The sequence below is a fragment of the Hypanus sabinus genome, chromosome 25, assembly GCF_030144855.1.
Source record: "Hypanus sabinus isolate sHypSab1 chromosome 25, sHypSab1.hap1, whole genome shotgun sequence".
In the NCBI taxonomy this organism is placed as follows: domain Eukaryota; kingdom Metazoa; phylum Chordata; class Chondrichthyes; order Myliobatiformes; family Dasyatidae; genus Hypanus; species Hypanus sabinus.
Genome location: NC_082730.1, coordinates 1702830 through 1723898, shown reverse-complemented (window position 1 = coordinate 1723898; position 21069 = coordinate 1702830). Strand labels below are relative to the sequence as shown.

The window sequence follows — 21069 nt, the reverse complement described above, 5'->3', positions numbered from 1 at the left end:
CTTGGGAGACTGAGGTGGGATAGTGTAGAGGGAGTCTGTGATGGGACGGTGTAGAGGGAGTGTGTGAAGGGACTGTAGAGGGAGTGTGTGATTTGACAGTGTAGAGGGAGTCTGTGATGGGACGGTGTAGAGGGAGTATGTGATGGGACGGTGTAGAGGGAGTGTGTGATGGGACAGTGTAGAGGGAGTATGTGATTGGACAGTGTAGAGGGAGTGTGTGATTTGACAGTGTAGAGGGAGTGTGTGATTGGACGGTGTAGAGGGAGTGTGTGATGGGACGGTGTAGAGGGAGTGTGTGATGGGACAGTGTAGAGGGAGTGTGTGATGGGATGGTGTAGAGGGAGTGTGTGATGGGACAGTGTAGAGGGAGTGTGTGATTTGACAGTGTAGAGGGAGTGTGTGATGGGACAGTGTAGAGGGAGTGTGTGATGGGATGGTGTAGAGGGAGTGTGTGATGGGATAGTGTAGAGGGAGTGTGTGATTTGACAGTGTAGAGGGAGTGTGTGATGGGACAGTGTAGAGGGAGTGTGTGATTTGACAGTGTAGAGGGAGTGTGCGGTGGGACGGTGTAGAGGGAGTGTGTGATGGGACGGTGTAGAGAGAGTGTGTGATGGGACGGTGAAGAGGGAATGTGTGATGGGATGGTGTAGAGGGAGTGTGTGATGTGATAGTGTAGAGGGAGTGTGTGATGGGACAGTGTAGAAGGAGTGTGTGATTTGACAGTGTAGAGGGAGTGTGCGGTGGGACGGTGTAGAGGGAGTGTGTGATGGGACGGTGAAGAGGGAGTGTGTGATGGGATAGTGTAGAGGGAGTGTGTGATTTGACAGTGTAGAGGGAGTGTGCGGTGGGACGGTGTAGAGGGAGTGTGTGATGGGATGGTGTAGAGAGAGTGTGTGATGGGACGGTGTAGAGGGAGTGTGTGATGGGATGGTGTAGAGGGAGTGTGTGATGGGATAGTGTAGAGGGAGTATGTGATTTGACAGTGTAGAGGGAGTGTGTGATGGGACGGTGTAGAGAGAGTGTGTGATGGGACGGTGAAGAGGGAATGTGTGATGGGACAGTGTAGAGGGAGTGTGTGATTTGACAGTGTAGAGTGAGTGTGTGATGGGACGGTGTAGAGGGAGTGTGTGATGGGATAGTGTAGAGGGAGTGTGTGATGGGACAGTGTAGAGGGAGTGTGTGATGGGACGGTATAGAGGGAGTGTGTGATGGGACAGTGTAGAGGGAGTGTGTGATGGGATGGTGTAGAGGGAGTGTGTGATGGGATAGTGTAGAGGGAGTGTGTGATGGGACAGTGTAGAGGGAGTGTGTGATGGGACGGTGTAGAGGGAGTGTGTGATTTGACAGTGTAGAGGGAGTGTGTGATGGGACGGTGTAGAGGGAGTGTGTGATGGGACAGTGTAGAGAGAGTGTGTGATGGGACAGTGTAGAGGGAGTATGTGATGGGACGGTGTAGAGGGAGTGTGTGATGGGATGGTGTAGAGGGAGTGTGTGATTTGACAGTGTAGAGGGAGTGTGTGATGGGACGGTCTAGAGGGAGTGTGTGATGGGACAGTGTAGAGGGAGTGTGTGATGGGACAGTGTAGAGGGAGTGTGTGATGGGATGGTGTAGAGGGAGTGTGTGATGGGACAGTGTAGAGGGAGTGTGTGATGGGACAGTGTAGAGGGAGTGTGTGATGGGACGGTGTAGAGGGAGTGTGTGATGGGATGGTGTAGAGGGAGTGTGTGATGGGACGGTGTAGAGAGAGTGTGTGATTTGACAGTGTAGAGGGAGTGTGTGATGGGATGGTGCAGAGGGAGTGTGTGATGGGACGGTCTAGAGGGAGTGTGTGATGGGACAGTGTAGAGGGAGTGTGTGATGGGACGGTGTAGAGGGAGTGTGTGATGGGATGGTGTAGAGGGAGTGTGTGATGGGACGGTGTAGAGAGAGTGTGTGATTTGACAGTGTAGAGGGAGTGTGTGATGGGATGGTGCAGAGGGAGTGTGTGATGGGATGGTGTAGAGGGAGTGTGTGATGGGACGGTGTAGAGAGAGTGTGTGATTTGACAGTGTAGAGGGAGTGTGTGATGGGATGGTGTAGAGGGAGTGTGTGATTTGACAGTGTAGAGGGAGTGTGTGATGGGACGGTGTAGAGGGAGTGTGTGATGGGACAGTGTAGAGGGAGTATGTGATGGGATAGTGTAGAGGGAGTGTGTGATGGGACGGTGTAGGGGGAGTGTGTGATGGGACGGTGTAGAGGGAGTGTGTGATGGGACGGTGTAGAGGGAGTGTGTGATGGGATAGTGTAGAGGGAGTGTGTGATGGGACAGTGTAGAGGGAGTGTGTGATGGGACGGTGTAGAGGGAGTGTGTGATGGGATGGTGTAGAGGGAGTGTGTGATGGGATAGTGTAGAGGGAGTGTGTGATGGGACAGTGTAGAGGGAGTGTGTGATGGGACGGTGTAGAGGGAGTGTGTGATTTGACAGTGTAGAGGGAGTGTGTGATGGGACGGTGTAGAGGGAGTGTGTGATGGGACAGTGTAGAGAGAGTGTGTGATGGGACAGTGTAGAGGGAGTATGTGATGGGACGGTGTAGAGGGAGTGTGTGATGGGATGGTGTAGAGGGAGTGTGTGATTTGACAGTGTAGAGGGAGTGTGTGATGGGACGGTCTAGAGGGAGTGTGTGATGGGACAGTGTAGAGGGAGTGTGTGATGGGACAGTGTAGAGGGAGTGTGTGATGGGATGGTGTAGAGGGAGTGTGTGATGGGACAGTGTAGAGGGAGTGTGTGATGGGACAGTGTAGAGGGAGTGTGTGATGGGACGGTGTAGAGGGAGTGTGTGATGGGATGGTGTAGAGGGAGTGTGTGATGGGACGGTGTAGAGAGAGTGTGTGATTTGACAGTGTAGAGGGAGTGTGTGATGGGATGGTGCAGAGGGAGTGTGTGATGGGACGGTCTAGAGGGAGTGTGTGATGGGACAGTGTAGAGGGAGTGTGTGATGGGACGGTGTAGAGGGAGTGTGTGATGGGATGGTGTAGAGGGAGTGTGTGATGGGACGGTGTAGAGAGAGTGTGTGATTTGACAGTGTAGAGGGAGTGTGTGATGGGATGGTGCAGAGGGAGTGTGTGATGGGATGGTGTAGAGGGAGTGTGTGATGGGACGGTGTAGAGAGAGTGTGTGATTTGACAGTGTAGAGGGAGTGTGTGATGGGATGGTGTAGAGGGAGTGTGTGATTTGACAGTGTAGAGGGAGTGTGTGATGGGACGGTGTAGAGGGAGTGTGTGATGGGACAGTGTAGAGGGAGTATGTGATGGGATAGTGTAGAGGGAGTGTGTGATGGGACGGTGTAGGGGGAGTGTGTGATGGGACAGTGTAGAGGGAGTGTGTGATGGGACGGTGCAGAGGGAGTGTGTGATGGAACGGTGTAGAGGGAGTGTGTGAAGGGACAGTGTAGATGTAGTGTGTGATGGGACAGTGCAGAGAGAGTGTGTGATGGGATGGTGTAGAGGGAGTGTATGATGGGACAGTGAAGAGGGAGTGTGTGATGGGATAGTGTAGATGTAGTGTGTGATGGGACAGTGTAGATATAGTGTGTGATGGGATGGTGCAGAGGGAGTGTGTGATGGGACAGTGTAGATGTAGTGTGTGATGGGACAGTGTAGATGTAGTGTGTGATGGGACAGTGTAGAGGGAGTGTGTGATGGGATGGTGCAGAGGGAGTATGTGATGGGATGGTGCAGAGGGAGTGTGTGATGGGACGGTGTAGAGGGAGTGTGTGATGGGACGGTGTAGAGGGAGTGTGTGATGGGACAGTGTAGATGTAGTGTGTGATGGGATGGTGTAGAGGGAATGTGTGATGGGATGGTGTAGAGGGAGTGTGTGATGGGATGGTGTAGAGGGAATGTGTGATGGGATGGTGTAGAGGGAGTGTGTGATGGGACAGTGTAGATGTAGTGTGTGATGGGATGGTGTAGAGGGAATGTGTGATGGGATGGTGTAGAGGGAGTGTGTGATGGGATAGTGTAGAGGGAGTGTGTGATGGGATGGTGTAGAGGGAGTGTGTGATGGGACGGTGTAGAGGGAGTGTGTGATGGGACGGTCTAGAGGGAGTGTGTGATGGGACGGTGTAGAGGGAGTGTGTGATGGAACGGTGTAGAGGGAGTGTGTGATGGGACGGTGTAGAGGGAATGTGTGATGGGACAGTGTAGATGTAGTGTGTGATGGGACAGTGAAGAGGGAGTGTGTGATGGGACATCGCAGAGAGAGTGTGTGATGGGACGGTGTAGCGGGAGTGTGTGATGGGACAGTGTAGATGTAGTGTGTGATGGGACAGTGTAGAGGGAGTGTGTGATGGGACAGTGTAGATGTAGTGTGTGATGGGACAGAGTAGATGTAGTGTGTGATGGGATGGTGCAGAGGGAGTGTGTGATGGGATGGTGCAGAGGGAGTGTGTGATGGGATGGTGTAGAGGGAGTGTGTGATGGGACAGTGTAGATGTAGTGTGTGATGGGACGGTGCAGAGGGAGTGTGTGATGGGACGGTCTAGAGGGAGTGTGTGATGGGTCAGTGTAGAGGGAGTGTGTGATGGGACGGTGTAGAGGGAGTGTGTGAAGGGACAGTGTAGATGTAGTGTGTGATGGGACAGTGCAGAGAGAGTGTGTGATGGGATGGTGTAGAGGGAGTGTATGATGGGACAGTGAAGAGGGAGTGTGTGATGGGATAGTGTAGATGTAGTGTGTGATGGGACAGTGTAGATATAGTGTGTGATGGGATGGTGCAGAGGGAGTGTGTGATGGGACAGTGTAGATGTAGTGTGTGATGGGACAGTGTAGATGTAGTGTGTGATGGGACAGTGTAGAGGGAGTGTGTGATGGGATGGTGCAGAGGGAGTATGTGATGGGATGGTGCAGAGGGAGTGTGTGATGGGACGGTGTAGAGGGAGTGTGTGATGGGACGGTGTAGAGGGAATGTGTGATGGGATGGTGTAGAGGGAGTGTGTGATGGGATGGTGTAGAGGGAATGTGTGATGGGATGGTGTAGAGGGAGTGTGTGATGGGACAGTGTAGATGTAGTGTGTGATGGGATGGTGTAGAGGGAATGTGTGATGGGATGGTGTAGAGGGAGTGTGTGATGGGATAGTGTAGAGGGAGTGTGTGATGGGATGGTGTAGAGGGAGTGTGTGATGGGACGGTGCAGAGGGAGTGTGTGATGGGACGGTGTAGAGGGAGTGTGTGATGGGACGGTCTAGAGGGAGTGTGTGATGGGACGGTGTAGAAGGAGTGTGTGATGGTACGGTGTAGAGGGAGTGTGTGATGGGACGGTGTAGAGGGAATGTGTGATGGGACAGTGTAGATGTAGTGTGTGATGGGACAGTGAAGAGGGAGTGTGTGATGGGACATCGCAGAGAGAGTGTGTGATGGGACGGTGTAACGGGAGTGTGTGATGGGACAGTGTAGATGTAGTGTGTGATGGGACAGTGTAGAGGGAGTGTGTGATGGGACAGTGTAGATGTAGTGTGTGATGGGACAGAGTAGATGTAGTGTGTGATGGGATGGTGCAGAGGGAGTGTGTGATGGGATGGTGCAGAGGGAGTGTGTGATGGGATGGTGTAGAGGGAGTGTGTGATGGGACAGTGTAGATGTAGTGTGTGATGGGACGGTGCAGAGGGAGTGTGTGATGGGACGGTCTAGAGGGAGTGTGTGATGGGTCAGTGTAGAGGGAGTGTGTGATGGGACGGTGTAGAGGGAGAGTGTGATGGGACAGTGTAGATGTAGTGTGTGATGGGACAGTGTAGATGTAGTGTGTGATGGGACGGTGTAGAGGGAGTGTGTGATGGGACGGTGTAGTGGGAGTGTGTGATGGGACAGTGTAGATGTAGTGTGTGATGGGACAGTGTAGAGGGAGTGTGTGATGGGACGGTGTAGAGGGATTGTGTGATGGGACGGTGTAGAGGGAGTGTGTGATGGGACGGTGTAGAGGGAGTGTGTGATGGGACAGTGTAGATGTAGTGTGTGATGGGACAGTGTAGATGTAGTGTGTGATGGGACGGTGTAGAGGGAGTGTGTGATGGGACGGTGTAGTGGGAGTGTGTGATGGGACAGTGTAGATGTAGTGTGTGATGGGATGGTGCAGAGTGAGTTCCACTATGTGTCTAACCCTTCTGTCTGTTGCTATTTTTCAGACTCCAGTGGATGGGAGCTGGGGTTCCTGGGGTCCGTGGGGATCTTGCTCTCGCTCCTGTGGGGGTGGGGTCCAATTCTCACGGCGCCGTTGTGACAATCCTGTTCCTGCCAATTTTGGCAAGTTCTGTCTTGGGAAGCGGGAGATGTTCCAGTCGTGTAACCTGAAAGGTTGTCCAGACAATGGCGGTAGGTCACACCCAGGGACAGTGGCAGCACCAACCCTCTTGTATCAGGAGCCCTTGCTGGTTGTTACTACCTGCTGCATCGTCCACTGCCCAGGCCATTGGCATCCTTCACCCATCTCACTGCCCACTGGCATCTCATTCACCTGCCTCACTGCCCATTGGCCTTTCCTTCATCTGCCTTACTGCCCCTTGGCATCACCCACCTCCCTGCCCCTTGGCATCGCCACCCACCTCACTGCCCATTGCCCCACTCTGTTGCACTATTATTATCTTACCCTGTCCCACCTCAATGCACTCTTTGATGAACTGATCTCTTTGAACAGTATGTAAAACAGATTTTTCACTGTATTTTTATATAATAAATCATAATAAATCAATTTGAATTCCCCTCACTCACCTTCTCCACCACCTATGACTGTATGGTTAAGCATAGCTCCTGTTGATGACACCTCTGTTATTAGCCGAATCAAAGGTTCTGACAAATCAACATCTAGGAGGGAGATTGAAAATCTAGCTGAGCAGAACCTCAATAACAAATTCTCACTCAACATCAGCAAGACCAAGGAACTGATTATTGACTTCAGGAATCAAAGGTCATTCAGCTCATCAGTGGATCAGAGGTGGAGAGGGTCAGTTACTTTAAGTTCCTTGGTGTTATCCTGTTAGACAATCTGTCCTGGTAAGAGCAGTTTTGAAGAAAGGGCGGCAGTGCCTCTAATTCCTTACAAGTTTGTGAAGATTTGGCTTGACATCTAAAACTTTTACATACTTCTATAGATGTATGGTTGAGTGTATAACTGACTGGTTGCATCATAGCCTGGTATGGAAACACCTTCAAAAAGTAATGGATGTTGCCCAGTCCATCCTGGGTAAAGCCTCTCCCTCCATTGAACACATCAACACAGAGCACTGCTGCAAAAATCAACATCCATCATCAAGGACCCCGACCATCCAGGCCGTGCTCTCTTCTCACTGCTGCTATCAGAAAGAAGGTATAGGAGCCTCAGGACCCACACCACCAGGTTCAGGAATGGTTATCAGGCACTTGAACCCAAAGGGGATTAGCACTCAACTTCACTCACCCCAACACAGAACTGTTTCCACAAACTCAACACTCACTTTCAAGCACCCTATCTCATATTCTTGACATTTATCGTTTATTGAAAGTGCAGGCATAGCCAAGAACACTCACTTCTCAATTGCTAGGATCTTTCAGTCTGCTCCAGTGGTGTTTCATATTGTGGCTTCTGGAGATTTACGTAGATAGTGCTGTGTAGTGACTTTGGGATGCTGCCATTTGTAGACATTACTACTGGGGCAATGTATACCTTGTTCATGTTCCATAGTCTTTCAGTGCCTCTTTTCATGCTCTTGCTCACTGCTACCAGAGGAAGGTGTTGCCTTCGATCAGCCTCTCTCTGTCCCTCTCGCTTGCTGCTGAAGGATGGTGTCAAGAGTCTTGGGTCTTGGGCAAGGTTTAATCAATGAGGTTTGTGGATTGGACTTGCACAGTTTATGTTATGATGTGTTTCCACTTTTTGTTGTTACTTTGTGTGACGTTGATCGAGTGATTGGCTTTGCGACCTGCGCTAGATTGAACAGAACTGAGCTGAAACTGAATGTTTGGTTGACTGTGGTTTCATGTTTTATGTTCTGTGTTTTTTTTGCTCAGTATTTTGCCGTCTGTGTGATTTGTTCTTTGTTTGCACGTTGGGGATTGACGTTTTCCTTTGAATGGGTTCAGTGGTGTTTCTTTGTTTTGTGGTTGTCTGTGGGAAGAGAAATCTCAGGGTTGTAGAGGGCATACATACTTTGATAATAAATGTACTTTGAATCCTTGAATTCTGCATATTTTTGATTCTTCATTTAGTAATTTCTATAAGTTGTGTGTGCTTGGAATGGCTGTATTGATTAAATAAGTTGTTCTTGCTTGTTTATCCTGTATTATAATATCCTGACAGTCATTATGGATTGTTCTATTTGTAATATTGGATCAGTAGTAATATAATTCGTGGGACTCTGACTCTAAAACGGGATCAGGCTCAGCAGGTACGGTGTCTTTTAGGTGTTTGTATTTTAAAACAGAATTTTGGTGAATGATGCTTTGCCACTTGATTGTGTAAGTAATCAGATTGAGTTCAACTGCTACAGGATCCGGTAATGTGGTGGATTGATTCTTGCTTCTTTTGGTATTTTCTACATTTATCATCTTGAATTTGTTATTTTATTATGTACTTTTGATCATTTGTTCTGTTAAACACATCTCATATCGCCACAAGGAACCCTCCTGTTTCTGGAAGAGGTTCCTGTCTCTGAGAAAGGCATTAATTATTAGCAATATTATTTCTTTTGTACTTGCATGGCTTACAATAAGTCTTTTGCACACTGGTTGTTTGTCTGTCCTGTTAGGTGTGGTCTTTCATGGATTTTATTTATTTATTTCACAACTAAGCACCCTTTGAGACACAGTGACCCTAGCAACCCCTGACAAACTCAATTAACCCTAACCTAATCATGGGGCAATCTACAATGATCAATGAACCTACCCCGTACGTCTTAGGACTGTGGGAAGGAACCGGGGCACAGGGGGAAAACCTAGATGTTCCATGGGGAGGATGTATACATTTTCCTGCCGGAATTCAACTCTGAACTCCAGTACACCCCTAACTGTAATAGCATCACAGTAACCACTACACACCCGTGGCACCCTATTGTGATCCTTAGCTTTACTGAGAATGAATCTCAGAGATGTACAGCATATAGTGACATACACACCTTTGATAATACATTTACTTTGAACCGCCTCCTCCTCCTCCTCTGATCTGTCCTCATTGTCCACCTCGGCAGCCTGGCTCACACTCAGCAATGGGGCTTCCTTAAGCACATAGTGACCCAATTTACCGAGCCGCACATCTTTGGGCATGGGAGGAAAATGGAACAATCAGGGGGAATGTGGAAAATCCACACGGGCAGCACCCAACACTCTACAGCTGGGAAGCAGGGGCTCTGCCCACTGCATCTGTGTGCCATTCCCCTGCAGTCTGTATGTGATTGTCCCGAACTGCATCTGCCCTCCACAGTCCAGTCACCCCCAGCCTCCACCTCTACTCCTCCATGCTGCCTCATCGCACTTTCCCAGCTGATCCCCTCCATTGTTCCCTGTGGCTAAGGCCATGTCCACCCTTTCTTGGGCCCAGTCCTCTGCCCTTACCCTCCCCTCCCCATGGTCAGGTGGCGTGTTCCTAATGGGAGATGCACTGTTGCCGACAGGCCTGAGCTTTCGTCAGGAGCAGTGTGAGGAGAGGAATGGGCTGTCGCCAGAGGGGACACTACAGGAATGGGAGCCCTATTACCATGGCATCCGCTGGGCTGACCTCTGTAAACTCAACTGCCTGCTGAAGGGGACAGCTCGTGTCAACGTTTTCTCTATCAAGGTTTGTCTAAATCTCTCCATAACTCTCCCCATTGAGACACCCCTACCACCACCTCCCAGTCCCATCCAGGCATATATATCCCCTACTATTACAGAAAGTTGTAGTAGCAGGGGATTTTAAATTTCCACATATTGACCTGGACTCCCACACTGTGAAAGGGCTAGATGGCTTGGAGTTTGTCAAATGTGTTCAGGAAAGTTTTCTAAATCAATATATGGAGGTACCAACGAGAGAGAATGCAATACTTGATCTCCTATTAGGGAACCAGACAGGTCTGGTGACAGAAGTACGTCTAAGCGAACTTTTTGGATCCAGTGACCATAATGTCATTAGCTTCAAGTTAATTATGGATAAGGATAGGTCTGGTCCTCAAGAGAAAGGCCAATTTTATGGAAATGAGATAGGATCTAGGAAGAGTGGATTGGGATAAGTTGTTTTCTGGCAAGGATGTGTTCAGTAAGTGGAAGGCCTTCAAAGGCAAAATTTTGAGAGCGAAGAGTTTGCGGGTTCCTGCCAGGATTAAAGACAAAGTCAACAGGCATAAGGAACCTTGGTTTTCAAGGGATATTGGCGATCTGGTTAAGAAAAAGAGAAAAGTGTATAGCAGGCATAGGCAACAAGGATCAAATGAGGTGGAGAGTATAGAAAATGTAAGAAAAAAGTAAAGAAGGAAATCAGGAAGGCAAAAAGAAGACGTGAGGTTGCTTTGGTCGATAATGTGAAGGTAAACTTGAAGAATTTTAAGAATAAAAGGATAGTAAGGGACAAAATTTGTCCCCTAGAATATCAGAGTGGTCGTCTATATGTGGAGCTTCACGAGATGGGGGCGACCTTAAACAGTTTTTTTGCATCAGTATTTAAAAGGAGTCATCAGCGTGCCCACTGTGCTCCCAGCACATCCTCAGCAGCTGCACAAGGACACTTGGTGAGGGACGGTACCGATGGAGGCATGATCAGGTCCTGAAGACCATCGCTGGAGCCATCAGCACAGGAGTGGAGTGGGTGAAGTGGTCCTGACCCTCCAAGCAGACCATTGCCTTTGTAAGAGCTGGGGAGCAGTCAATACCCGCCAAAAGAACATCTGCAGGTATCCTGACCTTTGCAAGGGACTGGCAGCTGTTGCTGGACCTCAAAAGGCAGCTGAGGTTCCCCGACCATATCGCAGCCACCACCCTGCGACCAGACATTGTACTTGTGTCTGAGTCTACGAAGCAGGTGGTGCTGCTGGAGCTGACAGTCCCATGGGAAGATCGCTTGGAAGAGGCCTTTGAAAGGAAGCTATCGAAGTAGGCAGGACTGGTCAGCAACTGCCAGCAGGCTGGATGGAGAGCGAGGTGTCTCCCAGTGGAAGTTGGTTGAAGGGGATTCGCAGCCTGTTCCTTAGCCAGAGCCTACAGCAATTTGGGCATTGAGGGAGAGAGGAAGAGGAGAGCCATTCGCAATACAACCGATGCTGCAGAGAGGGCCTCAAGGTGGCTGTGGCTCAAGAGAGGGGAGCCATGGAGTCATGCGTAGCGAGCCACCTGGACACAAGCTGGGGTCTGATCAGTCCCGGCTGGGTCACCTGGGGAAGGGTGTATGATGTTGAAAGACCCGAAACACCCGATGATTCCAGGAACATTACTGATGTGTCCAGAAGCATGAGTAGCTGTCTGCACACAGCTCAGGAAACTGGCATAGCCTATACGGAAGGAAAAGAAACAAGTAGTAGTGTCATGGAATATATAGAGATTAAAGAGGAGGAGGTGCTTGATGCCTTACAGTGAATAAAGGTAGATAAATGCCCCGGGGCTGGCATGATATATCCTTGGACCTTGAGAGAGACTGGTGTAGAAATTGCAGGGGCCCTGGCAGAAACATTTAAAATGTGCTTAGCCACGGGTGCAATGTCAGAGGATTGGAGGGTAGCTCATGTTGTTCCGTTGTTTAAAAAGGGCTCCAAAAGTGAACTAGGTAATTACAGGCCAGTGAACCTGACATCAGTAGTAGGTAAATTATTGGAAGGTGTTCTGCAAGATCAGATATACAAGTATTTGGACAGCCAAAGCTGATTGAGGATAGTGAACATGGTTCTGTGCGTGGTAGATCGTGTTTAACAAATCTTGTAGAGTTTTTCGAGGAGGTTACCAAGAAAGTAGATAAAGGAAAGGCTGTTGTCTACATGGACTTTAGTAAGGCCTTTGACAAGATCCTACATGGGAGGTTAGTTCAGAAGGTTCAGATGCTAGGTGTCCATGGAGAGGTTGTAAACTGGATTCAAAATTGATTGTGTGGGACAGAGACAGAGAGTGGTAGTGAATGATTGCTTCTCAGACTGGAGGCCTGTGACTCAGGGATCTGTGCTGAGACCATTGTTGTTTGTTGATAGATGATAATGTGGTAAACTGGATCAGCAAGCTTGCTGGTGACACTAAGATTGGAGGCGTTGAGGACAGCGAGGATGTCTTTCAAAGCTTGGAGTCGGATCTGGACCAACTGGAAAAATGGGCCAGAAAATGGCAGATGGAACTTAATGCAGACAAGTGTGAGGTGTTGCATTTTGGAAGGACAAATCAAGGTAGGACATACACAGTAAATGGTAGGGCACTGAAGCGTGTGGAGGAACAAAGGGATCTGGGGGTTCAGATACATAATTCCCTGAAAGTTGCGTCACAGGTAGACGGGGTTGTAAAGAAGGCCTTTGGCATCCTGGCATTCATAAATCAAAGTACTGAGTATAGGAGCAAACACGAGGAAATCTGCAGATGCTGAAAATTCAAACAACACACCCAAAATGCTGGTGGAACACAGCAGGTCAGGCAGTATCTATAAGGAGAAGCACTGTCAACGTTTCGGGCCTAGATCCTAATGTGAAGGTCTCAGCCCGAAATGTTGACAATGCTTCTCCTTATAGATGCTGCCTGACCTGTTGTGTTCCACCAGCATTTTGTGTGTGTTGTATTGAGTATAGGAGTTGGGATGTTATGATGAGGTTGTATAAGACATTGGTGAGGCCAAATTTGGAGTGTTGTGTGCAGTTCTGGTTACCTAACTCTAGGAAGGATATCAGTAAGATTGAAAGAGTGCAGAGAAGATTTACTATGATGATGCTGGGTCTTCAGGAGTTGAGTTACAGGGAAAGATTAAACAGGTTAGGACTTTATTCCTTGGAGCGTAGAAGAATGAGGGGGAATTTGATAGAGGTTTACAAAATTATGAGGAGTATAGACAGAGTAAATGCAAGTAGGCTCTTTCCACTTAGACTTGGAGAGATAAATACAAGAGGACATGGCTTTAGGGTGAGAGGGAAACATTAGGGGGAATTACTTCACTCAGAGAGTGGTGTGACTGTGGAACGAGCTGTCATCTGACTTGGTAAATGCAGGCTCACTCTTAAGTTTTAAGAATAAATTGGATGGCTACATGGATGGGAGAGGTCTGGAGGGTTATGGACTGGTTGCAGGTTAATGGAACTAGCAGAATAAAGTTTTGGCAGAGACCAGAAGGGCCAAATGGCCTGTTTTCTGTGCTGTAGTGTTCTTCCCAGAACAACGCAGCTCCACCACCATACCACCACGTTGGGTCAAGATACGTCAACACTGGGTCAATGCAGCACCAAAGCAGAGTCAACAAGTGCCTCTTTCTGGCTACACCTTCCCCCACCCTCGTGACTCCCTGCTGATGCCCCCATGGACAATCCCAACAGCTTCTTCTACAGTTCTGATCAAAAAGCTCCAGACCCTGGTTTTCTGTACCTCCCTCTGTAATTGGATCCTCAACTTCCTAACCAGAAGACCACAATCTGTGTGGATCAGAAATAACATTAGCACCTCGCTGACAATCTCAGGGCACACCTCTGGATGCTTGCTCAGCCCATTGCTCTACTCTCTCTCCACCCATGATTGTGTGGCTAGGCACAGATGCCATCTATAAATTTGCTGACAACACAACTATTTCAGATGGTGATGAGAGGGCATACAGGAGTGAGATATATCACCTAGGGGAAGGGTGTCACAGCAACAACCTTGCACCCAACGTCAGTAAGACCAAAGAACTAATTATGGACTTCCAAAAGGGTAAGACAAGGGAACACACACCAGTCCTCACAGAGGGATCAGAAATGGAAAGAGTGAGCAATTTCTAGTTCCTGGGGATCTATCCTGGGCCCAACATATTGATGAAGCTGTAATGAAGGTCCAACAGCAACTATATTTCATTGGGAGCTTGAAGAGATTTGGTTTGCCATCAAAGACATTCAGAGATTTCTACAGATGTACCATGGAGAGCATTCTAACTGGCTACATCACCATCTGGTATTGAGTGAGGAGAGGTGTGGGAGTGGGGGGGCTACTGCACAGGATTGCAATCAACTGCAGAGAGTTGTGAACTCAGTCAGCTCCATCATGGGCACTGGCCTCCAGTGTCCAGGACATCTTGCAGGAGCAGTGCCTCAAAAAGGCAACGTCCATCATTGAAATCACCCAGGACATGCCACGTTCTCATTGAAGGAGGTGGTACAGGAGCCTGAGACACACGTACAATGTTACAGGAACTGCTTCTTCCCCTCTCAATGGACATTGAACCCATGAACACTACCACATCACTTTTTGATTTTTATTTTTGCTGTACTTATTTAATTTAACCATTATATATACTGAAAGTAATTCATGGTGTTTTTCTATTATTATGTACTGTATTATGTTCTACTGTTGCTGCAAAGACAACAAATTTCATGACATATGCGGGTCATACTAAACCTCGCGCTGAGTGTCCTGGATGTCTGATCCTCAGTGACCCGATCCCTTGGTCCAAACACTGACCTCTCGCCTTGCAAATGAACCCATGGATTCCCACTCCTGTCTTTGCGACCACACAACTAACCTCACTTCTATGTGTAACTTCATGCCTGCCCTCTGCATGACCTCGAGGCTGTGCAACTCCAAGACTGACCTCTGCTCACTATGTAACCCAAGGCTGACCTTTGCTCTTTGCCCCAACTTTCTGCAGGTGAAGGATGGGACGCAGTGTTTCCCACACAGCAATGCTGTGTGTGTGCGGAGCCAGTGTGTGAAGACCGGCTGTGATGGGCTGATTGGCTCCAGGAAGCGCTACAGTTCTTGTGGTGTGTGCGGGGGTCTTGAAGCAAACTGCAAGAGGGTGGTCCATCACTACCATAGCAGAGTGTGAGTGAACCCTGCAACTTCACCTCTGGATCCTGCCCTTTCATCTCCAAACTCTCTTTCTGTATACAAGCCCTGCAACCTCCAGACTCTTTTATTGAACTCCAAGCTAACTGCACAACCTTCCTATGATCTGCCCCTCAGTCTCTGAACCCTACCTTTTAAAATAATGACCCACTAAGGACCTATGCCACTCACCCAATCAAAACGATGACCCACTGCTGATGAATTTCGTCCTGCCAAACCCCAACCCCCTACCCGTCAAACTTACAACTCTCTTGCCCTTTGACCCTGGAACCTTGCAAAAATTTTGATCATTGACTCTTTGATTTTTCTTCTCTAGCTCATCCCCTCCCCCCACTCTTGATCCTTGACCCCACTAACTGGACAGCCCTTCAGCCTTTCAGCTGTTGATCTCTTGACCCTTCATCTGACCAAGCAGATGACCAATGCTCTGACCTATAACCTACCATGGTGCACAATAATATCATATTCCCTTTGGGCACTTATTCACCATCCCTCAGTTTCCACTCTCGGATCCTCGACTTCCTGACCATTCCCACTACTCCCTTTCACTTATTGCTCCTGGTAACCTTACCGTGTTCTCTACTGATGGGTAACCAATGAGTTGGACTCCTACATCTGCCATAGTCTAATTCTCAGAATGTGATTGCAACATGTACCAGGAGAGAGAGCGGTGGGAATTGTCAACAGAAACAACTAGACTAATTGATTAAATTAACTCCATCATCAAATCAGAGACGTGCAGAACAATGAACTGCCCTCCAGACCATCCATATTCAGGCTGACCAAGATATATAGTCAAGATAATTCCATTTCCCACTGGTTGACCCATATCTTTCAAAACTCTTGTAATCCAAATCCTTGAGTAGATTCCTTCAATGTATCTAACGTGCTGAACCTGCTTGCAGCACTTCCTCTGACAGCTGCTTCTATTAATCCGCCACCCACTGTGTGGAAAAAAATTCCTTCTGTTTCCTATAAAACCTTTCACCTCTGACTTTAAAATTTTGTTCCTTGGATTGAGTTTCCATATGTTAGAGGAAAAAAAGCTCAAACTGTCTAATGTCTCCCTATAACTCAATCCAGATTGTCTCCTATCTCCCTGTAACACTGTCCAGACAGACTAATGACTCCCTGTAAAGAGTACAGACTGTCTAAACTCTCCCAATAACTAGGCACAAACGGTCTAATCTCTCCCCGTAACTGAATCTAGACCATCTCCTCTCTCCCTGTAACACAGTCCAGACTGTCTAATCTCTCCCTGTAACTCAGCTCAAACTCTCTTCTTTCTCCCCACAACTCAGTCCAGACAGTCTCTTCTCTCCCCGCAACTCGGTCCGGACTCACTCCTCTCTCCCCCAACTCGGTCTGGACTGTCTCCTCTCTCCCCCAACTCGGTCTGGACTGTCTCCTCTCTCCCCACAACTCGGTCCAGACTCTCTCCTCTCTCCCCGCAACTCGGTCCGGACTCTCTCCTCTCTCCCCCAACTCGGTCTGGACTGTCTCCTCTCTCCCCGCAACTCGGTCCGGACTCTCTCCTCTCTCCCCCAACTCGGTCTGGACTGTCTCCTCTCTCCCCCAACTCGGTCTGGACTGTCTCCTCTCTCCCCACAACTCGGTCCGGACTCTCTCCTCTCTCCCCACAACTCGGTCCGGACTCTCTCCTCTCTCCCCACAACTCGGTCTGGACTGTCTCCTCTCTCCCCGCAACTCTGTCCGGACTCTCACCTCTCTCCCCGCAATTCCATCCGGAATCTCACCTCTCTCCCCGCAACTCGGTCCAGACTCTCTCCTCTCTCACTGCAACTTGGTCTGGACTGTCTCCTCTCTCCCTGTAACTCAGTCCCTCAATTCCTTGCAAACTTATCTTTTGCACCTTTTATAGTGGACTGGCTTGCTTCCTACATCAAATCAAGCAGAACATTACCTAACACCCCAAATATGACTTTGCCAACGTGTTGGACATTGGCGACATAATATACTACCTTCGGTACTCACACACTGTTGGATGATGGCCAATGTTCCCATATCCTTTTCCGCCACCTTCCTGTTCAGTTGACCCTTGCTTCTTTGATTTGTTCTTTCGTGCCTTGTGACTGCACGATTAGCTCAGTTAAATTACTGTGGGGTCACCTTGCAGCAAAGCAGTTAGCAAAGCAGTTTTTAGTGCCGGCGTCCCAGTTTCAATTCCCACTACTGCCTACAATTTGTTTGTACTCCCTCCCTGTGATCACATGGGTTTCCTCCTGGTGCTCCGATTTCCTCCCACAGTCCAAAGACATTTGGGTTAGTGGGTTACATGGTCATTGTAAATGGTTCCATGATCAGGCTGGAGTCGAACTGGGTGCAGCTTGAAGGACCTGTTCTGTGCTGTATTTCAATGAAATAAAAATTAACCTGCATTTGCCATTCCTCAGCCCTGCTATACCATCAATCCAGATCCTGTTACATTTCCTGGTACTCCTCTACACTGTCAATAGATTACATCCTTCCTAAATGTTGTATTACTCTTACAAAAGGCCTTTCTTCCCCTTTGCGGTCTGTTACCTAGGTCTAAGTGGAGGATATGGGGTGCGAGTGTCCCTGAGGGTGGGGAATGAAGTGGCACGAGTGGGCTGGGCCTGACCCTCTTTCTCCATCCTGCAGGATGAACTACAGTGAGGTGGGGGTGATCCCACGGGGAGCAGCCAACCTGAAGGTGCATCAACAGCCCAGGAAGATCCCATTCCGATTGTCGACCTGCCTGGTACTGCAGCGGGAGGATGGCAGCTTCGCGTTGAATGGTGGGGGCTGGATCAGTGGCTTTCCCAGCCTGGTGGAGGCAGGTGGAGTAGCACTGCAATACTCGGGCTGGAGCTCCCGCAGGGAAGTGCTGCGGGCACTCACCCGTGCCCCCCTGTCCGAGGAGCTGAGGCTGGCGGTGTACAACCTGGGCTCAAGGAGGGCAGTCCGCATCACCTACTCCTACTACCTACACAGGAGGATGATGCAGGGCGAGGAAGTGCGAGGGGTGGCATGGGCTCCAGCAGGGAAACCCGGACCAGAACCCAACCCTATCCTGAGACCACACCTCTCCCCTGTGTCCAGACCGCACACAAGCCCTGTCCCCAGACCAGATGTGACCTCAGTCCCCAAACAGAACACCATTAAAGTCCCCAGACCAGAACCCAACCCTATCCTGAGACCACACCCCTCCCCTGTGTCCAGACCGCACACTACCCCTGTCTCCAAACCGGACACAAGCCCTGTCCCCAGACCAGACCCCACTTCTCTCCCCAAACAGAACACCATTCCAGTCCCCAGTCCAGACCCCACTTCTCTCCCCAAACAGAACACCATTCCAGTCCCCAGACCAGACATCTCTTCTGACCCAAAAATAGAACACATCTATGCTTCTAGCCAGCAGTCCACACTTTCCCCACAAGAACAACCCACCCCTATTCCTACAGGGGACCTCAGCTGCTTCCCAAGCCAGGAACCCACACCAGTCCTCACACAGGACGTCAGCGCTGGCCTCACTCTGGCTCCAGTTCCGCTCCCCACAATGGGCCCCACCTCAGGAAGCTGGCAGACGGGACCCTGGCAGTTCTGCTCTGTGTCCTGCGGTGTGGGCTGGGTGTCGAGAAGGGTGGTCTGTACAGATGAAGCAGGGAGACAAGTGAAGGGTTGCAATCAGGAACAGAAACCACACAGCATGGCACTGTGTGTCAGGGGGAGCTGCCACAGGGGAAAAGGATAGACTCAGAGCTTCCCCTACACCATCACATCACAAACTCCCCCTATACCATCACATCACACACTCCCTCTACACAGTCCCATCACACACTCCCCCTACACAGTCCCATCAGACACTCCCCCTACACCGTCACATCACATACTCCCCTTACACAGTCCCATCAGACACTCCCCCTACACAGTCCCATCACACACTCCCCCTACACCATCACATCACACACTCCCCCTACACAGTCCCATCAGACACTCCCCCTACACAGTCCCATCACATACTCCCCCTACACAGTCCCATCACAAACTCCCTCTACACAGTCCCATCACACACTCCCCCTACACAGTCCCATCACACACTCCCCCTACACAGTCCCATCACACACTCCCCCTACACCGTCCCATCACATACTCCCCCTACACAGTCCCATCACAAACTCCCCCTACACAGTCCCATCAGACACTCCCCCTACACAGTCCCATCACATACTCCCCCTACACAGTCCCATCACATACTCCCCCGACACCATCACATCACACACTCCCCCTACACCGTCACATCACACACTCCCCCTACACCGTCACATCACATACTCCCCCTACACCATCACATCACATACTCCCCCTACACCATCACATCACATACTCCCCCTACACTGTCACATCACACACTCCCCCTACACCATCACATCACATACTCCCTCTACACTGTCCCATCAGACACTCCCAGGACACGGGTCAGATACAGAGTGAAACTCCCTCTACAATGTCCCATCACACACTCCCAGGACACGGGTCAGACACAGAGTGAAGCTCCCTCTACAGTGTCCCATCACACACTCCCAGGTTACGAGTCAGATATGAAGTTACAATGAAATGAAATGAAGACTCTCGGAGACCGCTCACTATTTGTATATCAAAATCTATTGATCATCCTACTGATATTTGTCCTTCTCCTATATTTCCAATATCCAATAAATCTGTTTGAGGAACACTCATGTGTGTGTGTGTGTGTGTGTGTGTGTGTGTGTGTGTGTGTGTGTGTGTGTGTGTGTGTGTGTGTGTGTGTGTGTGTGTGTGTATGTGTGTGTGTTTTTGTGTGTTTGTGCATGGGATAGTCAAACCTCAGCCCTACCCCCATCCCACCCCCACCCCCACTCCCCAGTTCCTTACAGGTGTTTTTTTGGGGGGGATCATGGTTTGTTCTCAATGCTCATCCATTTCCTGTACTGCAATCAGCATGGCTGTGTGTACGAACTGTGTCACAAAGGGCACAAATTTGGTTTGGTCCCTGTCCTTTGGCAAGGAGCCAGATTCTTGAGGGAGGGGAAGTCCCTTGCAAGGAGTCCCTTGCAACCACTGGGTGTGGGGACTCACCGAAAGAATGTACCAATGGGACCCAGAGACAGACTCACTGAAAGCCTGTATCAATGGGACTCGCCGGAAGCCTGTACCAATGGGACTCACTGAAAGCCTGTACCAATGGGGACCCAGAGACAGACTCACTGAAAGCCTGTATCAATGGGACTCACCGGAGGCCTGTATCAATGGGACTCACCGGAGGCCTGTATCAATGGGGACCCAGGGACAGACTCACTGAAAGCCTGTACCAATGGGGACCCAGGGACAGACTCACTGAAAACCTATATCAATGGGACTCACCGGAGGCCTGTATCAATGGGACTCACCGGAGGCCTGTATCAATGGGGACCCAGGGACAGACTCACTGAAAGCCTGTACCAATGGGGACCCAGGGACAGACTCACTGAAAACCTGTATCAATGGGACTCACTGAAAGCCTGTACCAATGGGACTCGCCAGAAGCCTGTACCAATGGGACTCACTGGAAGCCTGTACCAATGGGACTCGCCAGAAGCCTGTATCAATGGGACTCGCCCGAAGCCTGTATCAATGGGACTCGCTGGAAGCCTGTATCAATGGGGACCCAGGGACAGACTCACTGAAAGCCTGTACCAATGGGACTCGCCTGAAGCCTGTACCAATGCGACTCACCAGAAGCCTGTATCAATGGGACTCGCCAGAACCTGTACCAGTGGGACTCACAGGAAGCCTGTATCAATGGGGACCCAGAGACAGACTCACTGAAAGCCTGTAGCAATGGGACTCACTGGAAGCCTGTATCAATGGGACTCGCCGGAAGACAATAGACAATAGGTGCAGAAGTAGACCATTTGGCCCCTCCAGTCTGCACCGCCATTCTGAGATCATGGCTGATCATTCACTATCAATACCCAGTCCCTGCCTTGTCCCCATATCCCTTGATTCCCCTATCCATCAGATATCTATCCAGCTCCTTCTTGAAAGCATCCAGAGAATTGGCCTCCACCGTCTTCCGAGGCAGTGCATTCCACACCTCCACA

General features: G+C 49.7%; 1 protein-coding gene across 1 annotated transcript in view; it reads left to right on the top strand.

Annotated features, from left to right (window-relative positions):
- LOC132381251 (A disintegrin and metalloproteinase with thrombospondin motifs 5-like) overlaps positions 1-19668 on the top strand; it is a 32067-nt gene extending 12399 nt beyond the window's left edge. Inside the window, exons 5-9 of the mRNA XM_059950631.1 lie at positions 6160-6350; positions 9623-9779; positions 14766-14941; positions 17609-18697; positions 19422-19668. Coding sequence (XP_059806614.1) covers positions 6160-6350; positions 9623-9779; positions 14766-14941; positions 17609-18697; positions 19422-19563 — 1755 coding nt within the window. The 3' untranslated portion in view covers positions 19564-19668. The remainder of the gene's footprint in view (positions 1-6159; positions 6351-9622; positions 9780-14765; positions 14942-17608; positions 18698-19421) is intronic.
- Positions 19669-21069: the final 1401 nt, after the last annotated feature.